At 36.6% G+C, this 27,440-nt stretch overlaps 1 protein-coding gene across 1 annotated transcript; it reads left to right on the top strand.

Moving 5' to 3' along the window:
• Window positions 1–906: 906 nt before the first annotated feature.
• On the top strand, window positions 907–6,696 carry LOC126621674 (vacuolar-sorting receptor 3-like). The gene is made up of 12 exons (XM_050290216.1): window positions 907–1,495; window positions 2,109–2,801; window positions 2,890–2,978; window positions 3,138–3,207; window positions 3,278–3,361; window positions 3,454–3,530; window positions 3,631–3,712; window positions 3,960–4,042; window positions 4,159–4,225; window positions 5,128–5,256; window positions 5,346–5,458; window positions 6,239–6,696. The coding sequence occupies exons 1-12, from the start codon at window positions 1,192–1,194 to the stop codon at window positions 6,335–6,337; spliced, it is 1,890 nt and encodes a 629-aa protein (XP_050146173.1). The 5' UTR covers window positions 907–1,191; the 3' UTR covers window positions 6,338–6,696.
• Window positions 6,697–27,440: the final 20,744 nt, after the last annotated feature.

Below are 27,440 nucleotides of genomic sequence, written 5' to 3'. Positions count from 1 at the left end.
GATATTGATCGTTAATGTATGTAGAATTAAATGTTAAAATGTATGCAGTCCAATATTTCAATAGATAGAGCATTGGGTTCGAAATTTTCCATCTCCTAAATTACTAGAAAAATTTCGAACTCTCTCCCTCCCTTAAATATTAATTAATTTAAGGATGTTAAAATGCATCAACAACAATATTCAACTTTGACATAGATACGTAATTGACCCTAACAATGATCTTGGTGTTGATGAATTGTGAACCTATAATGCAACACACACTTGCGCGACTAACCCTATCACTGCTTCGAAATACTTGATCACGAAATTGGAAATATAAAATTACCTTTGAAATCGATATGCAGTGTAATAAAAAAATAAATAAGGATATTAGGATTAGTATGCACGTTTAGTATGGGCTGATCATGATCATTGATGTATGTAAAGCATAAAATAGATCAATGGTCAGATTTACTCACTCTTATGTGCATAACTGACCTTAATTTTGCTTTAAAGTAGATGACACTCTACTCCTAAAGCGGCATTCCCATTTTCCATTAAGAAAAACAACGATCTAATATTATTTCTTTTTACTAAAAAACTGTTACTTAATATTAAAATCTAGTACTATTTCTTTTTATTGTAAATAAAATATTTTAAATTCAAAACTAGTAAACAATGGGTTAAAAGAAAAAATCGAGGGAAGCAACATGTTGCAAGACTTTTTGGTCTCAGGGAAAATGTTAGGTGACACTTGACAGACTCCAGATTCTGTGGACTTCACTTGAGCTGACCAAACTACCATTCAATTCTTTGGCGTGAATCGCAAGTTTCATGGGCAATTTAGGAATCCCATACAGCGTCATTAGCTCGATTCAAACTTAGGTTAATTTCCATTAACTATAAAATTAAGAAAAAGTATATTAAAAAGTATATCAGTTGGGAGTAAAAGACATTTATGCAGAGCAATAAAGGACAGCGGAGATCTTGTTAGCTTTTCCAACTTCTCATACATTTTTCATAAATCCACCGATTCAGCAAAAGCCCGGTTTCTATTTTTTCATTTTTTTTTGTTGGGTTTTTCAGAAACAAATTCACAAACCCAACAAATTATGAAGAATTGAGAGAAAAAAAAACTAGCTTTATCTGTGTGTGTCCAGTAAATTCGATTCCAAAAATCCCAATCTTTTTTTTTTTCTGCTATCTTGTGGGATGATGGAGCTGCAGAGATCAGCAGCGCTGAGATTCTTTCTAGGGTTTCTGCTGCTGTCTATGGCGAATGGGAGATTCGTGGTGGAGAAGAACAGCTTGAGGGTCACATCCCCGGATAAAATCAAAGGCACGTACGACAGTGCCATTGGCAACTTCGGGATTCCTCAGTACGGCGGCAGCATGGCCGGCGCCGTGGTGTATCCGAAGGAGAATCAGAAGGGATGCAAGGAGTTTTCTGAATTTGGGATTACGTTTAAATCGAGCCCCGGAGCTCTCCCAACTTTCGTTTTGGTCGATCGTGGAGGTACCCTTTTTGTAATTTTTTTCGATAGTTTGATTTGATTTGATTTTTTCGTGAGTTTTGAGGTTCAATTTGATTGCTTTGGTTTACTTAGGAGGTGCCCTTTTTTCATTTTTGAGCAATTTGATAGTTTCTATGCATTTTGGGGTTCAATTTTGCTTGTTTTGGTTAATTTGGGAGTTACGCTTTTTGTAGTTTTGGCTAATTTGAATGCTATTGTGAGTTTTTCGGTTCGAATGGTGTGTTTCGGTTCATTTTGGGGATAACTTTTTGTAATTCTGACTTTTTCTGAGTAGTTTGTGTGCTATTGAAACATATACGCTTCAATTTGTCTGTTTTGGCTGGATTTGGAGATGCCATTTTTGCCAAGTCTGATCAATTTGCCTTGTTTAGCTCTTCTTTTGTTTAGACGGTGCAGACAATCGATTCTTAAGTCTGATTAATTTGCTTCTTGTTAGCAGATATGTTTAATTGTTGTTGTCTGTATCTGTAAAAGTCTCTTATATTAAATTTATGATCCTACTTTGGTGATTTTTAATATACATGTATTTATCCCCCTGTTTTAACCGTGCATTTCGTGTGTTAAAAGTTAAAAACTGTTGTTCGTGCTTTCCAGATTGCTTCTTTGCCTTGAAGGTTTGGAATGCCCAGAAAGCTGGGGCTTCTGCAGTTCTTGTTGCTGATAATATTGAGGAGGCATTGATAACCATGGACTCACCCGAAGAGGATGGTTCAACTTCCAAATACATTGAGAACATAACAATACCATCTGCGCTCATTGAAAAAAGGTTTGGCGAAATTTTAAAGAAAGCAATCAGTGCTGGTGATATGGTCAATGTGAATCTTGACTGGAGAGAAGCTGTTCCACATCCAGATGATCGTGTGGAATATGAACTGTGGACCAACAGCAACGATGAATGTGGGGTTAAATGTGACATGTTGATGGAATTTATGAAGGATTTTAGGGGTGCAGCCCAAATACTTGAAAAAGGCGGTTACACTCAGTTCACACCTCATTATATAACTTGGTACTGTCCTCGGGCATTTACTTTAAGCAAACAGTGCAAGTCTCAGTGCATCAATCATGGAAGATATTGTGCTCCTGATCCAGAACAAGACTTCAGCAGTGGTTACGATGGGAAAGATGTGGTTCTTGAAAATTTAAGGCAGCTATGTGTTTTTAGAGTGGCAAATGAGACCAAAAAGCCTTGGGTATGGTGGGACTACGTAACTGATTTTCAAATTAGATGTCCCATGAAGGAGAAAAAGTACAACAAGGAATGTGCTGATGGTGTCATTAAATCTCTTGGTAAATCATTATATATTGCATTTGCTGTTTCTAAGACGATTAATGATTAATGTAGAATGAGTTTCTAATATTTATGTGGTGTTGTCAGGGCTTGATATTAAGAAGATTGAGAGTTGTATGGGAGACCGTAATGCGGACTCAGAAAATACTGTTCTGAAAGAAGAGCAAGATGCTCAGGTCTTTTTCCTTTCGCATTTTTTTTCTTTTTTAAGATTTATCTACTCCATTAACATGTTTCTAGTGTGTTTGAGCAATAGTGGTCCTGTAATGCAATTCTTTGAATCGGTGATATTGGTTTAGTTATTTATACTAGCTTGACAAGAACATTTTTTGTAGGTTGGGAAAGGAACAAGAGGTGATGTAACCATATTGCCTACCGTTGTTGTCAATAATCACCAATACCGAGGTTTGTCGTCGTTCTTTTATTTCTCAGATAGCAATCGAGAAGCTTCCATCTCTAAAATATTTGCTTGCAGGCAAGTTGGAGAAAGGTGCAGTTCTGAAAGCCATCTGTTCTGGGTTCGAGGAAACTACTGAGCCAGCTGTTTGTTTGAGTACTGGTAGGCCCCTCTTGTTATTGTGGTGTTTCTTATCTCCTTCTGATTGTTTTCATTCTGGAATAAAGTGCTGGTTTACCATTTATTCATGGTAGATGTGGAGACGAATGAGTGCTTGGATAATAATGGTGGTTGCTGGCAGGATAAAGCAGCCAACCTCACAGCCTGCAAGGTATAAATTGTAACCCACTAGCTGATCATATATCTTTTGAAAATTGAAAGTAATGGGTATTCTAACTCTTGTTTTTTGTGACTATGATTTGTTTCCTCAGGATACATTTCGTGGGAGGGTATGTGAGTGCCCTCTGGTTGATGGTGTGCAATTTAAAGGAGATGGTTACACTACCTGTGAAGGTAACAATAAAAGATAAACTAAAACAGCCATAAATTTTAACTAGGGAAGCCAAATTTCAGGGAATTATTCTGCACTGAAATATAGTTTCTTTTATTCTTCTTCATTGTAATAAAAGAATAGCTCAAATTCGCCTAAAAAAATAAAAAATAAAAAATTAAAGGTTCAGCTTCTTCCTTTCTTCCATACAAATTTTTCCTTGTTCTGCATTATGACTTTTCATTGAGGAATATTACCTTTCATTTCCAGCAAGTGGGCCTGGGAGGTGCAAGGTAAACAATGGAGGTTGTTGGCATGAAGCTCGAGATGGGCATGTATTCACTGCTTGCACAGTAAGGGGTTTTGTGCATTCCCATTTTCTGTAAAAGAAAACTCTGCTCTCAGTGCCTATGGTTTTTATTCTCGTATCAAATAATTGAAATTTTAAGTAAGGTTATTTTCTGGACAGGATAATGGAAAGGTCCAATGTCAGTGTCCTCCCGGGTTTAAGGGCGATGGTGTTAAAAGTTGTGAAGGTAAGAAAAATCATCTCCTTGGCATGTCCTGTTGTTGGTTGTCAGCTTTACTGTAATACAGAATAAATCTATGTGGTATGCATCTAAAAAGATATAGTTCAGACCACTCGAAATTAAGTCTGTGCTTCCTTTGCTGTGTTATTTTTTAAAGTTTCATTGTGATCCAGCGTAAACTTACAAATGGATTAACGTCACAATGGTGCATCACGACATGCTACAGAAGTTGTTAACCTTGCTATGCTGTATATTGAATTGAAATGGTCTGCTTGTATATGCCTATGCATGAATAGATCTACTTGAGTATTCTTCTATGGTTTCGTATATAACCTGAGACTATGGCCTTGCATAAATAGGGAGTAATGGGACTCACCAACGAAACTGCAATAATATGTAGAGCCAAAGATTTTTAGGTCACAGCAATTTATGCCCCTAGCACTGTGTTTATTATTCTCCTCCAGATGCTTTGGTGTTTTAAGTTTTGAATGATTGAGGATGGGAAACAATGTAAGTATCTACAAGCTAGGTTTTGTCGCTTATTCAGTTGGTTTGCATCCTACTGGTTAAGTTATACTTGGAGAGTCTTGGACCTGCTGGAAATCTTATAAAACTGCATGTTATTGATAATTTATTGAAATTTAGCTTTATCCAAAACATTGTGGTAAGCCAGTGGGCGATCCATGTCAAGCAAATATCCTGCTCCAGATCTGAATGGTCATATTTAATTTGGTTCTATATTTATGCGATCAACCAGAGATCAGTGTAGAGGTTTTGTGGCATGCTGAACTTCTTAACCTTGCTATTAATTAAAGCAGCCTATATGACATAAAAAGTAGACGATCATCCTGAATCTTTGCAATGACATATCTTGGATCTAATTGTTGCTCAAATTATTTTTTCCTTAGATATTGATGAATGCAAAGATAGGAAAGCCTGTCAGTGCCCTGAATGTAGCTGTAAAAATACCTGGGGGAGCTATGATTGCTCTTGCAGTGGGAATCTTCTGTATATCAGGGACCATGATACCTGTATAAGTGAGTCCAGAAACTCGGGAGCGTTTACATTTTCTGAATATGTATACTGTAAGTGCTTATTCTGACGTCCTTCCCTTGATAATCTGCAGGTAAGTCTTCTGGTGGGGGAAAGTCGTCTGCATGGGTTGCTGTGTGGGTTATTTTGATAGGGTTGGCAATGGCTGCTGGTGGGGCATACCTAGTGTACAAATACAGATTACGAGTGAGCTTTCTTTGCTTTATTTCTTCATTGCAAACTTCATACATATCATTGTTAATGCTGGAGTCTCCTATTAATGGTGGTATTATTGGATCATCTTTGGTGGCTGTTGTCCTGAGGTTGACAATATTGTGTTTATCGATGCTTGATGCATCAGGTGAACTCTGGTTGTGCGTAGGTTGTGCTGCAATTGCTTTAACTTTTGAATATCTAAAACTAGAACATGTTTTAACAGAAAAAGAAACACTAGAAAATGTCCATAAAAGTATAGAACTCATGGTGAAGCACAGTGGAACTGTTTATTCTTTGTAAGCTATTGGCAGGGAAATGGACTGTCTTGCTTTAGAATTGTCTGTGTTTAGAGAAACCCCATAAATTACCATTGGTATAATGGAACGTATTTTCTTGCGCACACAGAAATTTTCGTATATGGGTAGCTTTTAGGGTCAAAATTGACAAAAAATTTTGTACTGTCTTTAGTTTTGTCTTCTGTGGTTGATTCAAAGGACATGAGATGTACGGATAGTATGAGGGTACTAACTACGCCTATCACACTATTGATTTTGGTGTGTTGACTTCATGGTTAAAGACTGTTCGGCTGTGTCTCGGACTACGAAATCCACTTTGCCTTGCATTCACAAGTCTTTTAATCAACTTTTTAACCTGTGAGGACTGCTATAGTTAAACAATGATTCTATTGGGGGAGTTAATTAAAGTCTGGATACAAATCTTTTCCGCTTTTTGTTGATTCAGGTTGCTGATACTTTAATGATATTTTTGCAGTCATATATGGATTCGGAGATAAGGGCCATAATGGCACAATATATGCCTTTGGACAGCCAAGCCGAAGTTCCAAATCATGTGAACGAGGAGAGGGCGTGAAAATGCATGGTTAGGATTTATATGGCGCAGCATGGATATGGATTGTTATACGTCTTCCTTATGCTGTCTTGAATGTTTGATTGAGCCTAATCTTTCATACCCCTCTACGTCGTGTCGGATTGTAAATGAATGCAGATTAGAATGTCTTGTTTCGTAGGGCTGTAGCATGCCAATCCCTTGGAGTAAGGTAGATTGCAAGGAGTGTAGGTCTAGTGTCAGAACAATTCTATTCCCATCCTAAAATCTTGGTATCTTTTCATTTTAGTAAATTTGTTGTTATTCTGTAACTTACTTTTGCCTATAACTTATACCTTAATTTAGTTATAATTTATATGCACAAAACAATTTTGTTTTGGTCATCTTTGCTTGCTGTTATTGTGGTTTCTAAGGGTTCGTTCGATAACTATTTCGTTTTCAGTTTTCAGTTTTTAGCTACAGAAATGAAAGGATTAAACAAAAGTTGGTGAGTGGAGAAAACAGGACCTTAAGTGCATGGGAAGGGGAATATCGAAAACAGGACCCTAAGTGGACAAAATAAATTTTTTTTGAAATAGCGTATAAAATACGCCCAAAGACTCCCATGCCTTTCTAGACCTACTAGATTTCCGACAAGTCTTTTTGTTATAGCAAGAAGTGGAACTATAATAGGCTGATCTTAAGCAAAGTATTAAACTCGTGTCATCCATACATATTAGAAAATGGGTGTTCTCAACTGAAACATTAATTGGAAAATAATACAATTACATTATCATCCTTGCTTTAGCTGATTCTTGGCCCCCTTGGGCATCATCATTTTTCTTCTTTTCTACACAAAAATGTGGATATGCGTTACTCAATATAAAACAAAAATGTGGTTTGCAGATATTTAATCCTAGAGTATGCTAGTGTCTCCTATAGGGGACTTACTTGTCCCCCACTAACGATAAACGAACTTTTACCTCCGAACATCATAATTAGAATGTTCATTAACACAGTTTTATTGTCCGAACATTATAATCAGAATGTTCATTAACGAACTTTTACCGTCTGAACATCATAATCAGAATGTTCATTCTCTTTATCATCTTCTACAGTCTAGAGGAATACCTAAGACCTCTCACTTATAAGTGAAGAGAAATACCACTAGACCGGATTGTTAATCATTGGATTATTACTTAAGTGTTGATTAATAAGCTTATTTCTTGTCGGTGACACATCACATAGTTTACAAATGTTGTCCATCTAACATTACTCTTCTTGTATATATGAGGATAGTTTTAATGTGCCCAATATAATATGGATTATGGATGCATTGAAATTTTTAGTATTCCTCTTGTACAAGAGGTTTTATGCTCAAATCTCATGAATGGCAAGTTCACTTCTGCACCTATTTTGTGTGTGGCTTATGTTATTTATTGTCACGTGTTAAGTTTATGGACAACTCTATAAGGAGGGTTAAGTTTATGGACACGTGTCAATCAATGATAAAAACCATAAAGAGGCCACACAAAAAATGAGTGCAGAAGATTTGGACTCCCCTAAGAGCACTTCCAACGTGGTGCAATTCCCTTGGGTATTGGCTGTTGAATGACCCAATGCCCCTAGCAATTGACTCCAACCCATTCAAGTAGCTTGGGCTCTCCACCAAGCATAATTCCACGGGCCTAGCGCTTGAGGGATGTGACACAAGGCTAACATCATGGTGACGTCAACCATTAATAAAAATGATAAAATATTAAAAATACAAAAAATTATTGAAAATTAATTAAAAATACAATAAATGTTTTATAATAAAAATAATTATTTTATAAAATAAAAAATACTAATATTTTAATACAAATTGCCTGACGTATTCAATTTAGGGGTGAAGATGCACTTGAGCAATTACTGTTCACTAAAGGCAAATATTGTTCATGTAAGGGGATTGGTTGCCTATAGCTTAGGGAGCCTAGCAACACTAGACGTGCTCTAAATGAGGTCCTAGCTAAATTGTAAAGAGGATTTAGAAAAATCCATTTTCAATTACACTCCCTATCTACCTCTTAAAATTGGGGAGCTCCTAAATCTAGATGTGAGAAAGAAGCTCCTAGTATTAATTACCACTATTTTAGTAACTTTTTAAAGAATAAACTCTATTCTTATTGGTCCACGATCATTATAACTCCCTAAACTAGAGAGTGATTTGAGTAGGATTTTCTAGGGAGTTCCTAAAGTAACATGCAGTCTTTTTAGTTAAAATTTAACTAAAAAAATAGAGAGCATGGTTGTAAATGTCTTATCCTATCCACAGTGTAACTATCACGTACACAAAATTAATTTGGTTTTGATGGTCTTTGCTTGCTGTTATTGTGGTTTTTTTTCAAATGTGTATGTGGATATCAAATAGATATAAAAATAAAATTAATATCTATTTGTACAAGCAGGGTAATAAATTACAAATTCTCAAGAGCTCCGTACACTTTGCTTTTAAGCAAGAGGCTTATAGGTCAGTTGGTTAAGAGCATTAATCTGTATATCTAAGGTTTCATGTTCAAACCTCCCTCCCTATAGTTTAGATGAACTTAATGTAATTATCCCATCGTTTGGAAAATTATACACTTTATTTGTCTCATTGTGGCAATTTTCTATTGGTATTGAAATAGGAAAAATGAAAAACAGCCTCAGTAGAAAGGTAACTGGGATGAATGGAATCTTTGTAGATCCTTTGGTCTTGCATATCCTAAGCACCTGAACAACTTCTTCCACCTGGCAGCCAAAGAATCTTGTGGAATTTTAAGTTTGTTTGAATGTATTTTTCATATGTTATTGAATGAACAAGAGGGGTGGGGGGTACATAATAAGGTAGAAGGTTACAAGCAACCTTCCCTTGACAGATCCTACTAACCCGATAAACCCTAAAGCTGTCATCCCTTAAATTGAGGGACTGTAGCAAACAACTAACACACAAATATCAACAAGTCAACTAGCTGTCAATCTTCCTCAAATTAAGGGATTAGGCTTAATACTAAATCCCATGGAAAAGGAAAACTGAGGACTGTCGGCATGGGTACTAGACATCACATGTCATATACCATATCTTCCAATACTCCACCTTAAGTTGGATCGAGGAGATTGATTGAGCCAAGCTTGTCAAGGAGACGTTGAAAAGAAGCTGAAGGGAGAGCTTTGGTGAACACATCTGCCAATTGATCATGGCTACGAGTATAGATGGTTTGAATAACTTGGGATTGAACTTGTGCCCTAATGTAGTGATAGTCCACCTCAATGTGTTTGGTCCTTTCATGGAACACTGGATTAGCAGCGGTATGCATGGCTGCTTGATTGTCACACATTAGTGACATTGGAGTAGAGCTAGAGAATTCCAAGTTTGAAAGTAACCCTTTGAGCCAAATTAATTCACATGATGTCGATGTCATTGCACGATACTCAACCTTCGCGATAGAACGTGCAATAACTTGTTGTTTTTTGCTTTTCCATGTGACGAGGTTTCATTCGACAAACATACAATATCCAGTGGAGGACTTCCTATCATTGCATTCCCGGCCCAATCTGCATAAGTGTAACCACAAATTTGAGTGGAGTGGTTGTTCTTCATAAGAATACCTCTACCAACAGAGCCTTTTAGGTAGAGTAGGATTATTTTGACAATAAGATGTTTCATAGATGGTGCATGCATGAATTGACTAACCAGGCTCACAACATAGGTAATATCTAGTCTGGTTATGGTAAGGTATATAAGTTTTCCAACAAACCTTTGATAGTGACTCACATCGGTGAGAGGCTCTCCATCTGCATCAAGCTTTAGTTTGCTGTCAAGAAGAGTGATAGCAGGCTTGCAATCAAGTAATTCAGCCTCAGTGAGAAGGTTTATAACATACTTGCACTAGTTTAGAAACAAACCCTTTTGAGACGTTTCCATTTCAATGCCAAGGAAATATTTTAATCTCCCTAGGTCTTTAATGGCAAAGGTGTGATTGAGAGATTTCTTGAGAGTTCTATTTCAACTTCATTTTCACCTGTGATGATGAGATCGTCGACATATATGAGAACCACCAATATACCAGTTGCTCCTTTACGAGTGAACAAGGATGAGTTTGCATTACTTCGAGCAAAGCAAGCTGCTTCCAACACTTAACTCAACTTGCTAAACCATGCACGTGGAGATTATTTCAACCCATAGATTGCTTTATGCAATCGAAAAACCATACCATTTTTGCTTTGAGAAGAACCTGGTGGAAGTTGCATATATACTTCCTCTTGTAATTCCCAATGGAGGATTGCATTTTTTATGTCTATTTGATACAATGGCCAACCACAATTCACAGCTACTGAAAGTAGAACCCTAACAGAGTTCATTTTGCTACTGGAGCAAATGTCTCCTTGTAATCTACTCCAAATGTTTGAGTAAAACCACGAGCAACCAATTTAGCCTTGTGACGTTCAATTGATCCATTTGCCTTGAACTTTATTTTGTAGATCCATCTACTCCCAATAGCTTTCTTCCCTGGTGGTAACTTCACAATGCTCCATGTTTGATTGTCCTCCAAGGCATGAAGTTTAACCTTCATAACATTTCTCCACTCATGAATTAGTTGAGCTTCTTTAAAGGTTTGTGGTTCAATGTGATTGGAAATTTCAGCCAGGAATTAGCATGATTGGAAGAGACACGATTATAGTTTAGTACCTCAATGATGGAGTGTTTGGAAGCAAATGTGACATAGTCTTGGAGTCTTGCTGGAGGTTGTTGAGCACGCACAAGATTACGCCTTATAGGAGGTAAATTGGAAAACTCCTCGTGACTTTTCTCTTGAATAGGCTCAGTGTCTCCCCCCAGATTGCTAGACTGAGTAGATTCATCCACAATCTCTTATGGTCTATGGTTTCCAGTGGCGTTAGGATCCAAGTGCACTGAGTGATCAATGCATGCAGGTAAGGGAAATAAATCACACATTAGCTCCCCTTCTTAGGAGTGAGCCACCTTCTTGGAGAAATATGGAATAGTTTCCTCAAATTTTACATCCCTAGGCACAAACATTTTGTTAGTTATAGGGTTAAAACATTTGTAACCTTTTTGAGTGGATGAATACCCCATGAAGACATACTTTGTAGCCCTAGCATCCAGTTTATCATGGTGCAATGCTTGAATATGAACAAAGCAAGTGCAGCCAAATACCTTCAAATGTGAAAGAGTTATAGGCCTTCCTTTAAGAGTTTCATAAGGAGATTTAAACACTAAAACACGACTAGGTAACCAATTGATTAAATAAGTTGCAGTAAGAATGGCTTGTGACCAAAATATTTTTGGTACATTCATATGCAACATCAACGCACGAGTCATCTCAAGTAAATCCCTGTTCTTCCTTTCTGAGATCCCATTTTGTTGTGGAGTTCCCACACAACTTGTCTAGTGGATAATACCATGAAAACTCAAGTATTGATTCATATTGTTGGATAAGAACTCAGTGCCATTATCGGTTCTTAGATTCTTAATGGTTGACTGAAATTAAGTTATGACAAGTTGATGAAAGTCTTTGAACATAGTGAAGACCTTATTTTTAGATTTCAAGAGATATAGCCATGTTGTTCTAGTAAAGTCATCCACAAAGATAACAAAATATTTATATCTATCAAAAGATTCAATAGTTGGACCCCAAACATTGGAGCGTACAAGTTTAAAATGTTTGCTAGCCCTAGACATTGAGGAATAAAAAGCGAGTCTAGTAAACTTTGAGAACTGGCATGTATCACACATTGTAGATGATTGATACATTTTGGGAAAAAGTTCAAGCAAAACAGACTCGGATGGATGGGCTAATCTTTGATGCCAGATTTATTGGTCCTTGGGAGAGATTGAATCAACATGCAAGGCTTTGACAAGATGAGGTTCCTTACATAGATAGTAAAGACCATTTAGAAAAAAACCTTCACTAATCGTCTTCTAGGTGAGAGAATCCTTTAATACAATACTGTTTGGTGAGAAGGTGATAAGACAATTTAGAGTTCTAGTGATCTTTCCTATGGACAAAAGTTGAAAAGGAAAGGTAGGAACAAACAGTGCAGTGGACTCAAGATTGTTTCAAAGCAAATTTATTTTTCCCACGCCTAAAACCATGGTATTTTTACCATTTGCAACTAACATATGAGATGGTTTTGACAAGGTTTAAAAATTATGTGAGTTGGAGGCTTTGTTTGTCATGTGGTCAGTGGCTCCTGAGTTGATAATCCAACAATTATGTTCAATACTAGTGTGTAAGGCAGTTGAGAAAGCGCTAAAAATACTTGGGGGCATTGCTTCTTGATATGTTCTTATTTTCAGTAAGGAAGATTGCGAACTGTCCTAATATCGCAATGGGATTTTCAGTTGTACCCCTTGAGCTTTCTGCAGCTTCTCTATGTCCCTTGGTTTGCATGTATGCAAAGTCATTTATGAGCGAGACAGGATTTGAAGTGAAGTCCTGAATGCTCTTAGGGAATGAGGTATAGCTGTGATTTGCTGCATGCTGAGGTTTGTACAAGCCAGTGTGGGGCTGCCTTGAAGGAATCATTTTGTGATCCTTGTTGAACTTAGGTTTCAGTTCGAGGTGCAGAATCCAACACCTTTCCTCCACGTGACCTATAACATCACAGTAACTGCACTTTAAGTGTATTTTTACCCTTGTAAGGCCTGATGTCTGAGGGTTTATGTTTGGCAGCATAGACTTTTAACTCAAAAATCTTGGAATTCTTCTCCAAGTTCATCACCTTTCTTTGGGCTTCCTCACGTTGAACAGTGGCACACACCGCTTTGAAGGAAGAAAGTTCGACATTCATCAGGATATGACTCCTGAGATCCTCATAGTCAGAGTTCAAACTAGCAAGCAACTGATATATCTTGTCTTCTTTAGCTCTTTTTAGAAGAATAACAACATCGATGGTGTGAGGTAGAAAAACATCTAACTCATTCCACATAGTCTTGAGACTTCTTAAGTGTTGTACAAAGGTTTTTTCATCTTGTTAAAGATTGGCAATGTCCCTCTTTAGTTGAAACACACGTGCATAATTATTTTGATTCCCGTACATGTCATTCACAGAATTCCACAGATCATACGAGGACTCAAAATAGCTGAAGATTTCAGCAATATGTTTCTTTATTGAGTTGAGAAGCATATACATAACTTGTTGGTCCTTGCATAACCATGCTTCGTATGCTTGGGTAGAAGGCTGGGGTGCTCTAACTCCTCTATTGATGAACCCTAGCTTTCCACTTCCACCAATAGCAAGAAACACTGCTCTAGACCACGGGAGATAGTTGAATTCATTCAACAAAACGGAGCATATACACTGATTCATATTTATCTCAATATCTAGAACAAAAGAGGGAGAACTTTGTGAGTTTTCTCCTCCATGGTATTGAGGGACTGCAGCAAACAACTAACACACAAATATCAACAAGTCAATTAGTTGTCAATCTTCCTCAAGTTAAGGGATTAGGCTTAATACTAAATCCCATGGAAAGAGGAAGACTGCAGACTGTCAGCATGGGTACCAGACATCACATGTCGCAGACCATATCTTCCAATAAATCTGGTGACACTCCAAGCAATTCCGAGTTGTCCATCTCCAGCAGCATACCAGAAATTTTCAAAGCAAAGTCAGGCTGCATGTAATATCTTTATGGCTTCTTAATGAAACTCCAAAGATAAACATTTCTTTGTGCTCTGACTTGCTCAAGCTTCAGCTAATGTGGGACGATGGTCGATGATGGCACAACGGTCGAATGGCTCCTTGTCTGGGAAATCATGATCCGATTGATTTTGTTGAGTTTACCAATCATGTTGCAATCATTTTGTAGGTGCTATTGCATCGAAAATAAGGGTATGAACGGAGAAATCAAACTTAAAAGCAAAGAACAAGAGTGGTTACAAAGCTAGCTACAGAAAATGCAATGCATAGTGAGTTGAGAAAAACTCTGAATAGAATGTGAGACCTAAATACCGATTAATTTGTATAGAAGCATGATCGAATACATATAAGACACGTGATGTATGCAGATTGGCAATAACACGTCAATATTTCAACAAATATGTGTCCATGTAGTACATTTTGATAACTGTCAATTTTCGATTGGGGCCAACCCATAATGTTATTAATTTATATTGACAACTGTTATACAAGATGGATGTATCACGTCAATACTTCACAAATGTTGTAAAATCGACGGTGGTTGCAGTCGAATAAATGAAACAAAACACAAAATTTACGAGGTTCCTCTACAATCAGTATGACTGGAGTACGTCCTCGGGGCAGCAGTGGTGCTTTCATTATAATTTGGAATAATAAGAGTACAAAGATAACTCTCTCTATTATCTCCTCTCCTCTTCTTTTTTTTTCTTCTCTCTTCCTCTTCCTTCCTCTCTTTTCTTTCTTTCTTTTCCTTCCTCTCTCACTCGTGAACCTCACCACCTTTTTTGATGTTGTGTGGGATTGTATTTATAGAAAATGAGGATCGTATGAGGCAAGCTTTGGCAAACATTATTCCCACTTGTAGCTTAGTGGATTAGTGGCAAGTGTGGACATCCACCATATTTACAACACTCCCCCTTGGATGGCCACAAGTTTTCGATTGTCTTGTTAAAATCTTGATCTGTCTTGGATGCTCCCCCTCATGAGTATCTCCCTTTGATTTCAAATTATTTAGGTTGATCGTTGATCATTCTACTTCAATCTGTTAGCGAGAAGAGTTGCTGAAAGAGGTGCTTTACTTGTTGTTAACTTTCCACAGGCTTGTTCTTGAACTGGGCTGGAGGACTTTCTCCTAGACTTAATCCAAAGGTCTGAATTTACTCCTTTTATCTGGAGCTGAATTTGATTCAAGGGTGGTGGACACTTGATCTTGAATCGGACATGTGATTCCTTCAAGGGCTTTGGGACTTGTTCTTGAATGAAATGGAACTATGAGCAGCCCCACGTAACAAGTGATCTTTGGCTCCGTTGGGATGAATCAGCACGTGTTTTGTTGTGCTTATCTCCACATGCTTCAATTTATTATTTTCACTTGCCTTACTTGCTCCCCTTGCATAAGTGGTATTTTCCATGGTTTCCCCCCATACTTGTGTGACATCTTCTCTTGTAGTATTTGTCCACTGATGCAGGAGTGAAATGTAACCCTTGCCCTGAATATGAGTACTCGAGGGCAATGCAAGGTAAGCAACCAGGCAAAGGTTCCTGACTAGAAGTTTGAGTGGAGGTTCCGACATATTGCTTTCTTTATCCTTCTTTTTGCAGGTAAGAACAAGGACAAAGGAAAGGACATGGAGATTGCATAATATGAGATAGTCTTGCTCTTGTCCTTGATGATATGAGGTACTCTTGCTCTGGTATGACTTGTTTTGAAGAGGTATTCTCGGAGAGGAAGAAAACTGAGTATTTCGAGATGCTTTGTTGAAGATGCATTCTCAGAGGTGAGGAAGAATTAGGTATTCTTGCAGGTCTGCCTTGTTATGGAGAACTGAGGTCGAAATATATAGAGATTTCCCAGTAGCAGGTAGTGATGCTGTGCCTTTACTCTTGTCAGTTACTATTGTGTAATTAGAATAGTAAGATTTATGCGTTTTCAACTTTGTCAGAGATTTTTGACAAAGTTGCACGCGATATCCGAAAGCTGAGATTGCGGCTGAAAAATGCCAACGAACTTTATTCAGGAAAATTTGGCTTTTGAAATTTGGAGAGCGGTGCCTCTTTGATCTCTGAACAAGTAGCTATGTTGCCTCTTATTTTATAGAGACATCAATTGTGTTCAAGAGTAGGCTCAGAAAATTACTGCCTATAAAATTTTCCCTTTTTTTTGCACTTCTGAGATTTCAATTTATCTGACATTCTTCTCCATCATCATTTTCTAAAAATGACTTGCCCATCTAACATTTGCTTAGATTTGAGTCTTAGGAGTGATACAGACGAGCAGCGTCAGGATAATATATGGCGCCCGTCATTCTTATCTTCTAATGGTCCTCTTACGGTTGGGGACTTTGTGATGAAGAATAACATAACCGCTACAGTAGTAGCAAAGAATCTTCTCACTCCAAAGGATAATAGAATCCTTTCAAAACGGTCTGATGAGTCCGCCGTTCAAGACTCATTGGCTCTCAGTGTTCAGTGTGCTGGCTCTGTTTCCAATATGGGCTAATGCCTACTTACTCAAACTCGCCAAGTTGAATCATTGATGGCGGATGTGGCAAGTCTTAAACAACAGATCAGGGGGCTCAAGCACGAGAATAGAGTGTTACACGTGCTTGCAAATAATTACTCTACGAGCATGAAAAGAAAGCTCAACCAGCTGCAGGAATCCGAAAGTCGGATTCAAAGTGATCACCAGAGGTTCGTTGCTAGATTCCGAAAGCAATTGATGCATTCCCCTTCTAGTGTTTTGCCAAGTACTGGGGTGCCACATGATCAATCTCCAATGCCTCCCCCTTCTGGGGTACTTCCGAGTACTGAGGCTTCACATGAGCAATCTTTGTGAAGACTCCATCTTGTTTGTTTGTTTTAACTCATGTGTATGTACATATCTATAATTTCTTGGAGATATTAATAGATAAGCTTTATTTCATTCACTGTATTGTGCCAAATACAATAAAGCATATACTTCACTAAGATGTGGTACTTCTGGACCAAATATTAATTTATCTTTACCCTCATGAAGATAAATGTTTATTCTTAGTGTCTACATCATTTGAGTATGATGTGAAAATTACTTGACACACAAATTAAACCCTATTGATGACAATTGTAGTAATGATGTAAGTAGGGATCGTTCTAGACCGGGGATTAACTAGGGATGCTAATCAACAAATATAAGACTCAAAAACACTAAACTAGACTCTATAAACTCAAAACTAACTTAAAACACTCAAAACAGCAAATAACAATAAAAAAGATTCAATTCTAGACCTAACAAGTGATTTGGACGAAAATATAACTTTAAAAGACTCAAAAGATTTAAAGGAAACAAGTTTTGACTCTAAAAGCAAGACTTAAAAGCAAGGGGTTTTGTTTTGACGAAAATTGAACTTTAAAACTTTAAACTTTGAAAATAAACTTAAAACAAAACAAATTGTGATGAAATAGAATGATGAGAAACTAGTTAGAGGGTTCCTTATCCACACATGAACATATGCATATAATTTGATTCCCAGTTATGACTTCAACAAACGATGAATGACAATGTTCCAAGTTAATTAGGTCCGCTTAAATTAACTCTTAGATTTCCCTAGATTCATTGGATTGAATGGAATACGCATTACAACCAAATTATTCCTCATCAAAGTCCCTAACTATGGAATACGCATGATAGAGACATTCAACAAAGATCATTAAGTTCAACGGAAATCATAAACATTGACTAGGCATTCATAACTATGGAATACGCATGTTAATCCAGCCTAGGGTTTACTTAAACACAATCGTGACTAACGATCTTTACTACTCATGAATATAAGTTCATAACGATTAGGTGAAATTCCCTTATATCCTAGCATCAAGTTTAGGCATGCAAATTAAGTGTCGACCCTCAACCCACATACATAAACAAGTTCTTAATCAAAGCAGAAAAGTAAACCACATCTAAAGTTCATGAATTCATAACTGGAGTAAAACAAATCATAACCAACATATGTCCATGGCTTCAAATTTGCCTCTAACTAAAAAGAAATTAGTTCCACATGTTTAACATAATTGAACAGCAAGTTAAATTAAACATGAACATAGAATTAAAAAAAGAAAGAATTCCAAACACTCTAATAGTTGCAGATTGCATAAGCACGGCACTACTCCTCCTCTCCTTCAATGGTGGCGGCACAAGGTGATTATGGTGGTTGAATGGTTGGTTATATGGAGGAATGGATGGGGAAGGTTTAGATATGTAGGGAGAGGCAAGGGAAGGCTTGGAGAATGGTTAATTTCTGGATGATTTGAATGAGGTTGCTGCCATGGTATTTATAGGAAAAGGATGGACTTGTTTAACACAAAATTCTGGTGGAATTGAGTAGGTGAGCAAGGCAAAGAGTGGGAATTGTTGGTGGGTTAGGTATTGAGTCATCCATTCACATGTCATGGTGAGTTAAGCATTGCATCATCCACTCACATGTCATGGTGATTTAAGCATTGCATCATCACTCAAATTTCCGGTGAAAGTGAATCAATGCCCACGGCATTGAAGAATTTCTTGGTTTTGAGTGAAGTTTTGGTCAATCCTTCTAGAAATTTATCCCTTCTTGCAACTTGTATTTGTTTCACCAGATTTTTAGCATGTTCATAGCCTCTTTTGTCTTCAAATTCGTCCATCCTCATGCCTCCATGCTTGCACAATCCAATCTTGGCCCAAAAATGCTCTAGAATGTTCCAAATTGCTTCTTTTTGCATACTTTGACACTAAAACCTGAAATTGCACGAAAATAACTTTAAACACTATAATTATCATAGTTTAGCTAATTAAAAGAAAGAAAACAAGCTAACTAAGTCGTATAAATATGCTCCTATCAGAGTATTCAGCTCATAATCTTCAATCCATATGGTTCTTTTAATATAATAAACATCATGGATAAGATTCGTGTTGGTAGATTGCTCGATCTGCAACTCGAGACAATAATTCTCTCAACACTTTATAATCTTTCTTAACTCTTCAGGAGTCTCAATTTAATATCATAAACTCTTCAGGAGTTCTAATTTAATGTCATTGACTCTTGCAAGAGATTTTAATATGGTGCAACAATATCATAATGATAGTACTTACTAAGGCAATTTATACCATCCATTGGTATTGAGTACATAATTTATGTTTTACCTTTCGAGGGCTTACTTCAAGCAATTTGAATCCTTCAAGGATTTTCTACACTTCATGACACATTTTCCTTTGGAAGTTATACAGAGCAATTTGCTCCCATGTATACTTGAGGGATTTACTTATGGAGATATAATGTGGGCGACTCACAACCCTTCGTATATAATTCTCCATTCATATGAACTTGTTTACAAGAGTATAATTTCAGGTTTCAATACCTTGTGTCATATCATGTGAGTGTATTTCACTGTATTATAAATGCCCAATGTAACCTCCTTAGTTCAACATATTTTGGTTATTTGTATTATATTCAAATATATAGGTCCATTTTTTCACGTTCTTACAAAATTGTAATGGAATTGCCTTTCTCCATTTTTGGCCAATAATTTGTTGACGAAAAAGAACGAGACTCAATATCAACATAGCTCATTGATGAATTTAGTAGCTACTTATAAAAACCAAAATTACCATTGGTTATCATCAATCCGTGATCCCATATTCTCATGTGCATGCGCATGCATAAAAACTTTTCATTTCTTTTGGATATCCATTGCCTGTTCAAGGGCATTACATTATCTCTTCTAGGATAGTGATAATTTAAAGAATGCGGATCATAACCTCTTCTTGAGCGTTATAGAGCTTGAATTTTAATCTCCACTTCCAGGAGTTGAGTCATTTAGAACCTATATGTCAATCATGCTTCATGCATGAGACATCAATATTCCCATGTTCGCGGATTGTCCTTTCTGGGACGTGTATCCATACGGTGATTGTCATGCTTCTAGCATGCAATAGTTATGCTTCGGGAATGCAATATTTCAATAGTGCCATATTCTTCTTCTTTCAAATAACTAAACCTTTTGAGTCTAAAAGTCTGCCACGCTTCAGGCGTGCAACAAATAAATCATTTACTGTCCCATTATTTTGTCCAACAGGGACATTAATTCTTATAGGCACATTTGCAGCAAGTATATATGATTTCATCACTTTCGTTGCATCATTCAATTATTCCTATTTCATTTTCTCATTGTTTGCTTCGTGAATCAAAATAAAACAAATTCTCTTCGTTCTTCTGGAACGGTGTTTTCTTATCATTCTTCTGGAATGATATTTTCTCAACGTTCTTCTAGAATGATATTATTTTCTCCCTCTAATGGTGGAAAAATTATCTTATCAAAATGATAGTTCGCAAACCACGTGGTAAACATATCCCTAGTCAAGGATTCCAAATATTGAATGATAGATGGTGTTCAACATCAATGCCTAATCCGCGATGATGCCTCATTTCAGTACGTTGTGGCAGTCTTACAAGCACATAAACAACACAACCAAAAACTCGTAAAACTATAATGCTTGGCTGGTTCCTAAACACGAGTTGTACTGAGAAGTATTGATGGTTGGTAACATGTCTCAACCGAATTAATAATGCATCATGTAAAGTTTACATGTCCCCATGTAGAAAACTGGCAATTTCGTTTTCATGAGCAGAGCGTGGGAAATCAATTTCATCTGCTTAATAAAGGCTTTTGCTAAACCATTTTGAGTATGGACATAAGAAACTTTTGGTCATTATTTAATAGTCTGTAAACTGAGACTCTTATAACTTTTATTACAATTAAGTTGAGGCACTGCGACACTTCAAACTTACGGTACTCATCTAGGAACTTCATGTCCTGATATTCAGGATTAAAGGACTTCATACCTGATCTTTTTGCGTGATGGAACTTCAAGTCCAATCATTTTTATATGATGAGGATCAAGAAACTGCAGGTTCTGATCTGATCAATAAACTTTATGTCCTATATATACTTATTGTAACAAAAGATAAGTGCAATAAATAAATTAAAGCAATAAGTGGTAATTCCAGCCATAATGAATAAACTTCATTTAAGTAAATAAAGTTTGTGACAAGGACTTTAATTCAGCACCATCAAAACTTACAGCAATAGGCGGTAAAACCGTCCATGGTAAATAAATTGCTTTAAAGTAAATAAAACTTGTGACAAGGGCTTTGATTCAGCACCATTCACATAAATATCAAAGCTTTAAAGCAAAGGGTAATAATTCTGCCCACTGTAAATAAATTGCTTTAAATAAATAGAACTTGTGACATGGGCTTTAAACCAACACCATGCACATAAATATGCCAAAACAGAAAATGCAATGATTAAGTCCTTATCTTTTGCTTTTTCTTTTTCTTGGTCTGCCACTTCTTTTGTTTGATTCCTTTTATTTTTATTTTTATTTCACAGTTCTGAAGTTATTTTGGTTGCTTAGGAAATAATAGTAACAATAGGTTCCAATTGGTGTTCCTCCTCTGGTGAGTTTCGAAAAAGTTGAAACGGTTCCCATAAGTTTTGGAGTCAAGAGTGTCTGTAACTTATGAGAAGATCAAACCGTTAGATTTAGTTCAAATTTTAGTATGATATGAAAAAGAAGATACCAAATAACTTTCGTGAAGAAACAATTTCGATTTGAGCTATTGAAATGGAGTTTTGGTACTCATAAGGTGGCTATCTAGTTTTTTGCGGAAATTAGAAACTGATTTGGTATTTCAGACATCTGCAACGATCGTACCGTTAAGATTTTCTGAAATTTTGATATGTTGTAGATATTGAGCTGATGAACAACTTTTAAGAAGAAAGTATTTCAATCCAAGGTCCGCAAGTTGGAGTTCCGAGGCTGTTTACATGGCTGTCAAAATCTCTACGAATTTTGAGTGTGTACTCTTTTGCTTCTGCAAAGGATGATATACAGTCATACAACAATATATATAGTTGCTTCAAGAAAATCAATTGTACTAAGATTTGAAGATGAAATGAAAAGTTTTTTTATCTGTGAGATTCCAGCTGAAGGAGGTGAACAGGATTTGTGGCGTTGTACTTTCCAGTGACATGAGAGCTTCTCGTTCTGATAACGTGTTGTAAAATCGACGGTGGGTGCAGTGGAATAAATGAAACAAATCACAAAATTTACGAGGTTCCTCTACAATCAGTGTAACTGGAATACGTCCTCGGGGCAGCAATGGTGCTTTCATTATAATTTGGAATAATAAGAGTACAAAAATAACTCTCTCTATTATCTCATCTCTTCTTCCTCTCTTTTCTCTCTTCCTCTTCCTTCCTCTCTTTTCTTTTTCTTTTCCTTCCTCTCTCACCCGTGAACCTCACCACCTTTTTTGATGTTGTGTAGGATTGTATTTATAGAAAATGAAAATCGTATGAGGCAAGCTTTAGCAAACATTATTCCCACTTGTAGCTTAGTGGATTAGTGGCAAATGTGGACATTCACCATATTTACAACAACAAAATATTTGTCCATTTGACACATTTTGACAACTCTCAGATTTGAACAGGGGCCAACGCATAATTTATATTAACAATTGTCAATTGTGCGTATAGGATTGGATTTAACACGTCAACTTCGAACAAATTATAGATAAATGTCCAAATATATACATCTTTACTCTTTATATGAACTAGGTGTCAGGAAAATTACTTAGTTACTTTATAAGTATTTATTTTTTATGGATCCTTTTCTACTAAAGTATAACTATTTGTAATAATTTATTTGCCTATGTGGTATATTTGGACAAACCGTCAAATCTGAATTTGAGTCAACACGTAATGCTATTAATTTATATTGAAAAATGTTATTATAGGATTAGATCTATCATGCAATAACCCATCATGCGACACGTTTTGATAACTGTCAAATATGTAATTCTTTTTTTTTTTTTTGAGTCAAATATGTAATTCATCATGTGACATATTTTGACAACGATCAAATCTGTAATACTATTAACTTATTAACAAATGTTCTTATCAGATTGGATCATACAAGTCAAACTCGAACAAATTATAGATAAATGTTCAGATATATACGTCTGTACTCTTATATGTACTAGGTGTTAAGGTAATTACTTAGTTACTTTATAATTATTTATTTTTTTAGGATCCTTTTCTACTTAAGTAGAATTATTTGTAGAATATAATTTAAAGAAAACTAATGAAAATGATTTGAAAACTTTGAGTTTTAACTATAAAAACAAAATAAAGAGTAAAGTGAATAGTACAATTATTGACTTTTTAATGTAAAAATATAATTTTTTTATTAAAATGAACAGTACCAGGAGTTTTTTTGTTAAAGTTCTCAACTAGAAATTGTTCTGATGAATTGACTTAATTTATGTTGCATAATAATTTTTCCGATGAGCCTCAACTCACATGACATAAAATGGACAAAAGTTTGAGGGGGTCAAAACATAACTTTAATATGAATCGATTTTCTTTTTACATTCTCATTATGCCAAATTTTCATGGGCTGTGCTATCCACACACCCCTTTTTACTTCTCACACACATCTTGTTAAATTATGTCTTTTGATCTTCTTCAATTCATCAGATTCGATGACACAAAATTAGAAGGATGTGTGAGAAGTAAAAAGGGGTGTGTGGATATCACATCCCTTTTTCATTTCAATACACTCGATACTAGGGAGGGGTCTCTTAAGTGACTAAATTACAAGCCCCTTTATACTCATATAAAGTTTACATACATACAATTTCGAGCTAATATAAATACCAAGAAATAACTATTTGTAAAATTACAGTAATTGAAACCACGTCTACTGTTTATTTGGCTACAAATTCTTAGGCACTGTATGCCTCCCAATGTAAGAGGTTGAGGCCACGCATAGTGGTTTTGCGTTATTATCGTCAATTGCCACTGCATGGGACCGCGATGCAAAGTATTTATGCCTATCTGTACTTGCCAACTAGCTCAGAACTCATCCTACAGCTTCCACATGATTGGCCTCCCGGTAGCCTTTTTTTTTTCCTTCTGGTAAATCATGGATGCGATTGATTTTGTTGATTTTATCACGCATCTTGATATCATTTGAAGGTAGAAATTCAAAGGAAATAAAGAGAGACATCTAATGTGAAAATAAGAACAAGAGTGGTTACAAAGTAATAAAACGCATAGTGAGTCGAGGAGAATTGTGAATGTGAGACCCATGGAGCACCTTATTTATATAGTTTTACTAAGGCTATGTTTAAGACACGTGGTGAATGCGGATTGACAAAGACACATCACAATTTCATGAAATAGTTGTCCGTGTATTACTTTTCAACAAGTGTCAAATTTGAATTGAAATTAACACACAATATTACTAATTTAGAATATTAACAATTTTTGTTACAGGATTAGACAGGACACATTTTGGATGCAAATTTCCAGCGTCTTCTCATTTGACGAAAATGTACATGCAAAATAATAACACCTAAAATTAAGACCAAAAGCCTCACGTGCCCACGATGAATGGGGGGAGGGACTTTGGGTGAAGAATCTTTGATACCAAAGTTAGAATTATGAAAAGAATGCGTTTAGGAGTTTGTGTCACAGCCCATCCCGGAGATATGTATTATTTTATTCTCAAGAACGTGAAAGGACAATTTTATCCTTAGATGTTGAAATTGTAGTGTATATGTGTGACACATTTTGGTACTTGGATGTCATGTTCTTGGTTGGTTGGTGACCACAGGGGACACACACACACACACACACAAACCTCCTTCTCTCTCTTCTCTCCCGTGCTCTCTCTCTCAGACTCACTCTCTCTCCTCCTTCTTTGTACGGACGAGCACCAAACTCACCCATTCACGCACGGATCGAGATCATGCTTGGTTGCATTGTCTTCATCTCCTCACCACGAGCTCATCCATACCAATTTCAGGTATGAAAACCTTCGAAAACCTCGTGAACCAAGAATCTCCGATTTGAACACTGTTCATGCTAACGTAAAAACATGTGTTTTTGGACATTCTAAGCTCATAGGGAGCCTTGGGAGGCCCTTTAGAGGCTCGGAGAAGTTCGTTGGGTGGTTTTGGACGTCGGAATCGAGAGGTCGAAGCTTGGCTTGTTTTTCTCGAATTTTCCCGGCGAGATCCCGTGGTTTTGAGGCTTGAAAGAGGTATAAACTTGTTCTATTTGCCATGCACTTCATTTTGGTATAAAGATCGTGAAAATGGTGCAAAAATGGCCGAGATATCACGGTTTAAAAATTTTCTAGTTTTCCGACGCCGGCGATAATCGTCGGAGTTCAGAGGTAGGAGATGATGGAATATTCCGTCAAGTCTGACGGAATATTCCGACGCCGTCAGTTAGTTTGGACGGATTTCGTTAGGACTTAACGGAATATTCCTTGATATATTCTTGACGACATTGACTGATGCAGTCAGTATGCCTGTCATGTGACCGCGCTTGGGGGGCGCGTATTGCCGTGCCTTGGCCGGCACGTGGGTGGTCAGAAAATTATTCTAAAAATATGGGGATGTTCGTGGAGTTGTGTAGATCACGTTGGTATATTCAAACACCCCATTTGAGCATTGTATGAGAAGTTATTAGCTAGTTCTGCCTATGTGCTTTAAATAACGTTTTTATAGTTAATTCGCATATAGGTGAGACTTATCCCAAGGACAAGCGCGTTCAAGAGTGACTCGGGGGCTACGATCCTTTAACATACCAGTGAGTGAGCTTTTGGTTTTCAGTATATATTTATATACTTGATATTTTTCCAGAAATATGTGTTTAAATGAAAGTATGCCTTAAATCCCTTGCATATGAATTTATATTTTGTATATGAATTGGTATATGATGTATTATATATAATTGTGGTGCTATGGACGCTTAGGTAAGCTCAGGCGAGTTATGTTTGGTTATGTGAATTATCAATGGTGCGATATGTGATTTAATAATATTGAGCTCATAAAACTACACCTAGGGTGATTGTGATTTAGCCAGAGATATGGCACATGCCTGTTTATTATGTCACCTCCCGCATCATATGCTCATATTGGATCCAATTTAGGTGCACAGTTCTATCGTACATACCATCTTAGGTGGTTCCGACTCGTAGGTGACTAGCGATTTATCGCCCAGCTATTATGTGAGAGTAGTATTAAGCATGATTATATTACACCCATTATTGTCGTACATACCTTTCCATTTGGTTCTGACTCTTGTGCAGTATAGTGCCGTATAGGTCATTGTAGTGACTCCGGCTAGATTAACTTTTGAGCTATGAATTCAGCCGTACAGACTACCACAAGGATTCCGGCTAATATGTTATATTTATATGAAATTATTCTTACTTGAATTGCTTACACTGTTATATCTTGGCATGGCATACATATGATTATGTGAAGCATGATTTGAATTGATATAATTATATATATATATATATATTTATGTATATGCTTATATCTTGATTCTGGGAAAAATTATACATGTTTTACAGTGAGGGGTTAGATATGTTGATAAATGAAATGGTTTTGTAAAACATTTGTTTTTGCCCACTCTCGTTTTATGTTTTGCGCCCCTCCAGGTTTTAGGTAAGCTTGTTGTCGGTGGCCTTAAGGATTTCGGAGGTTCTGACTTATCAAAATAATTGTAGGACATCTTATGGTACTGTATAATTAGTACTTGTCCTACTGGGCTGTACCTAGACTTTTTATGCTCTGATTAGGAGTATTTACTTTTGTATCTTACTCCTATCACTTCCTGTTTAGCAGTGCACTCTAGTAGATTCGGTTTTAATTATTCGTATATTTCTTATCTTTATTGCTTTTGCACTGTGCACATGACTACGTCACCCTCACGTGACGGCCAACATGCCTTGATCTCAGTCAGGGTGTGTCAATTTGTGGGTAGCAAAAATGGCTTAGCTTTTTAGGGAGAGAATAGCTATTTATAGGGGAGTGACCAGCCCTATTTGGAGAATAGTGGCCGGCCATATATGATGGAATTGTGTGAATAATTGCAAGATATTATGTGAAATAATATCTTGCAATTAACATGGCAATTAATCCTAAATTAAATAGGAAAATTGGGAATTACCTTTTGAATAAGGATTTGATGAGGAGTGATGAGAGGGATTTTAATAGATACTAGTTTGATCACCCTTGACTCTTCCTTGATTGAGCCGTTATTGTCCGTTGTATGCGCGTGGGAATCCTGGTATGCCTCGAGGGTAATTTTGTCATTTTCACCCAAAAGTCCACGTGTCACCTCCCTAATTTTCTTGATTATTTTTTGCTCCACAAATGTCCCCACACCTGTTGGTTGCTTGCAGGAAAAGGTAGCAGGTGTAAAGATTTTTTCTTGCTTTAGGAAATATAAGATTGTTTCTTATTTTGATGTAGATTCCCATGTTAATTGGAAATTAGATCCTTCTAGGAAAGGGAAATAAATCACTTCCAAAGTCTATTTAAGGGAAATAAATCACTTCAAAAGTCTATTTAAATCAATT

This window comes from Malus sylvestris, chromosome 5 (assembly GCF_916048215.2).
Source record: "Malus sylvestris chromosome 5, drMalSylv7.2, whole genome shotgun sequence".
Taxonomy (NCBI): domain Eukaryota; kingdom Viridiplantae; phylum Streptophyta; class Magnoliopsida; order Rosales; family Rosaceae; genus Malus; species Malus sylvestris.
This window is presented reverse-complemented; position numbering and strand designations above follow the sequence as displayed.

Coding starts and splice junctions, on each gene's coding strand:
- LOC126621674 (XM_050290216.1), top strand. CDS start 1,192: ATGATGGAGCTGCAGAGATCAGCAGCGCTGAGATTCTTTCTAGGGTTT. Junction 1,496..2,108: donor CGTTTTGGTCGATCGTGGAG/GTACCCTTTTTG, acceptor CGTGCTTTCCAG/ATTGCTTCTTTGCCTTGAAG. Junction 4,043..4,158: donor ATGTATTCACTGCTTGCACA/GTAAGGGGTTTT, acceptor TTTTCTGGACAG/GATAATGGAAAGGTCCAATG.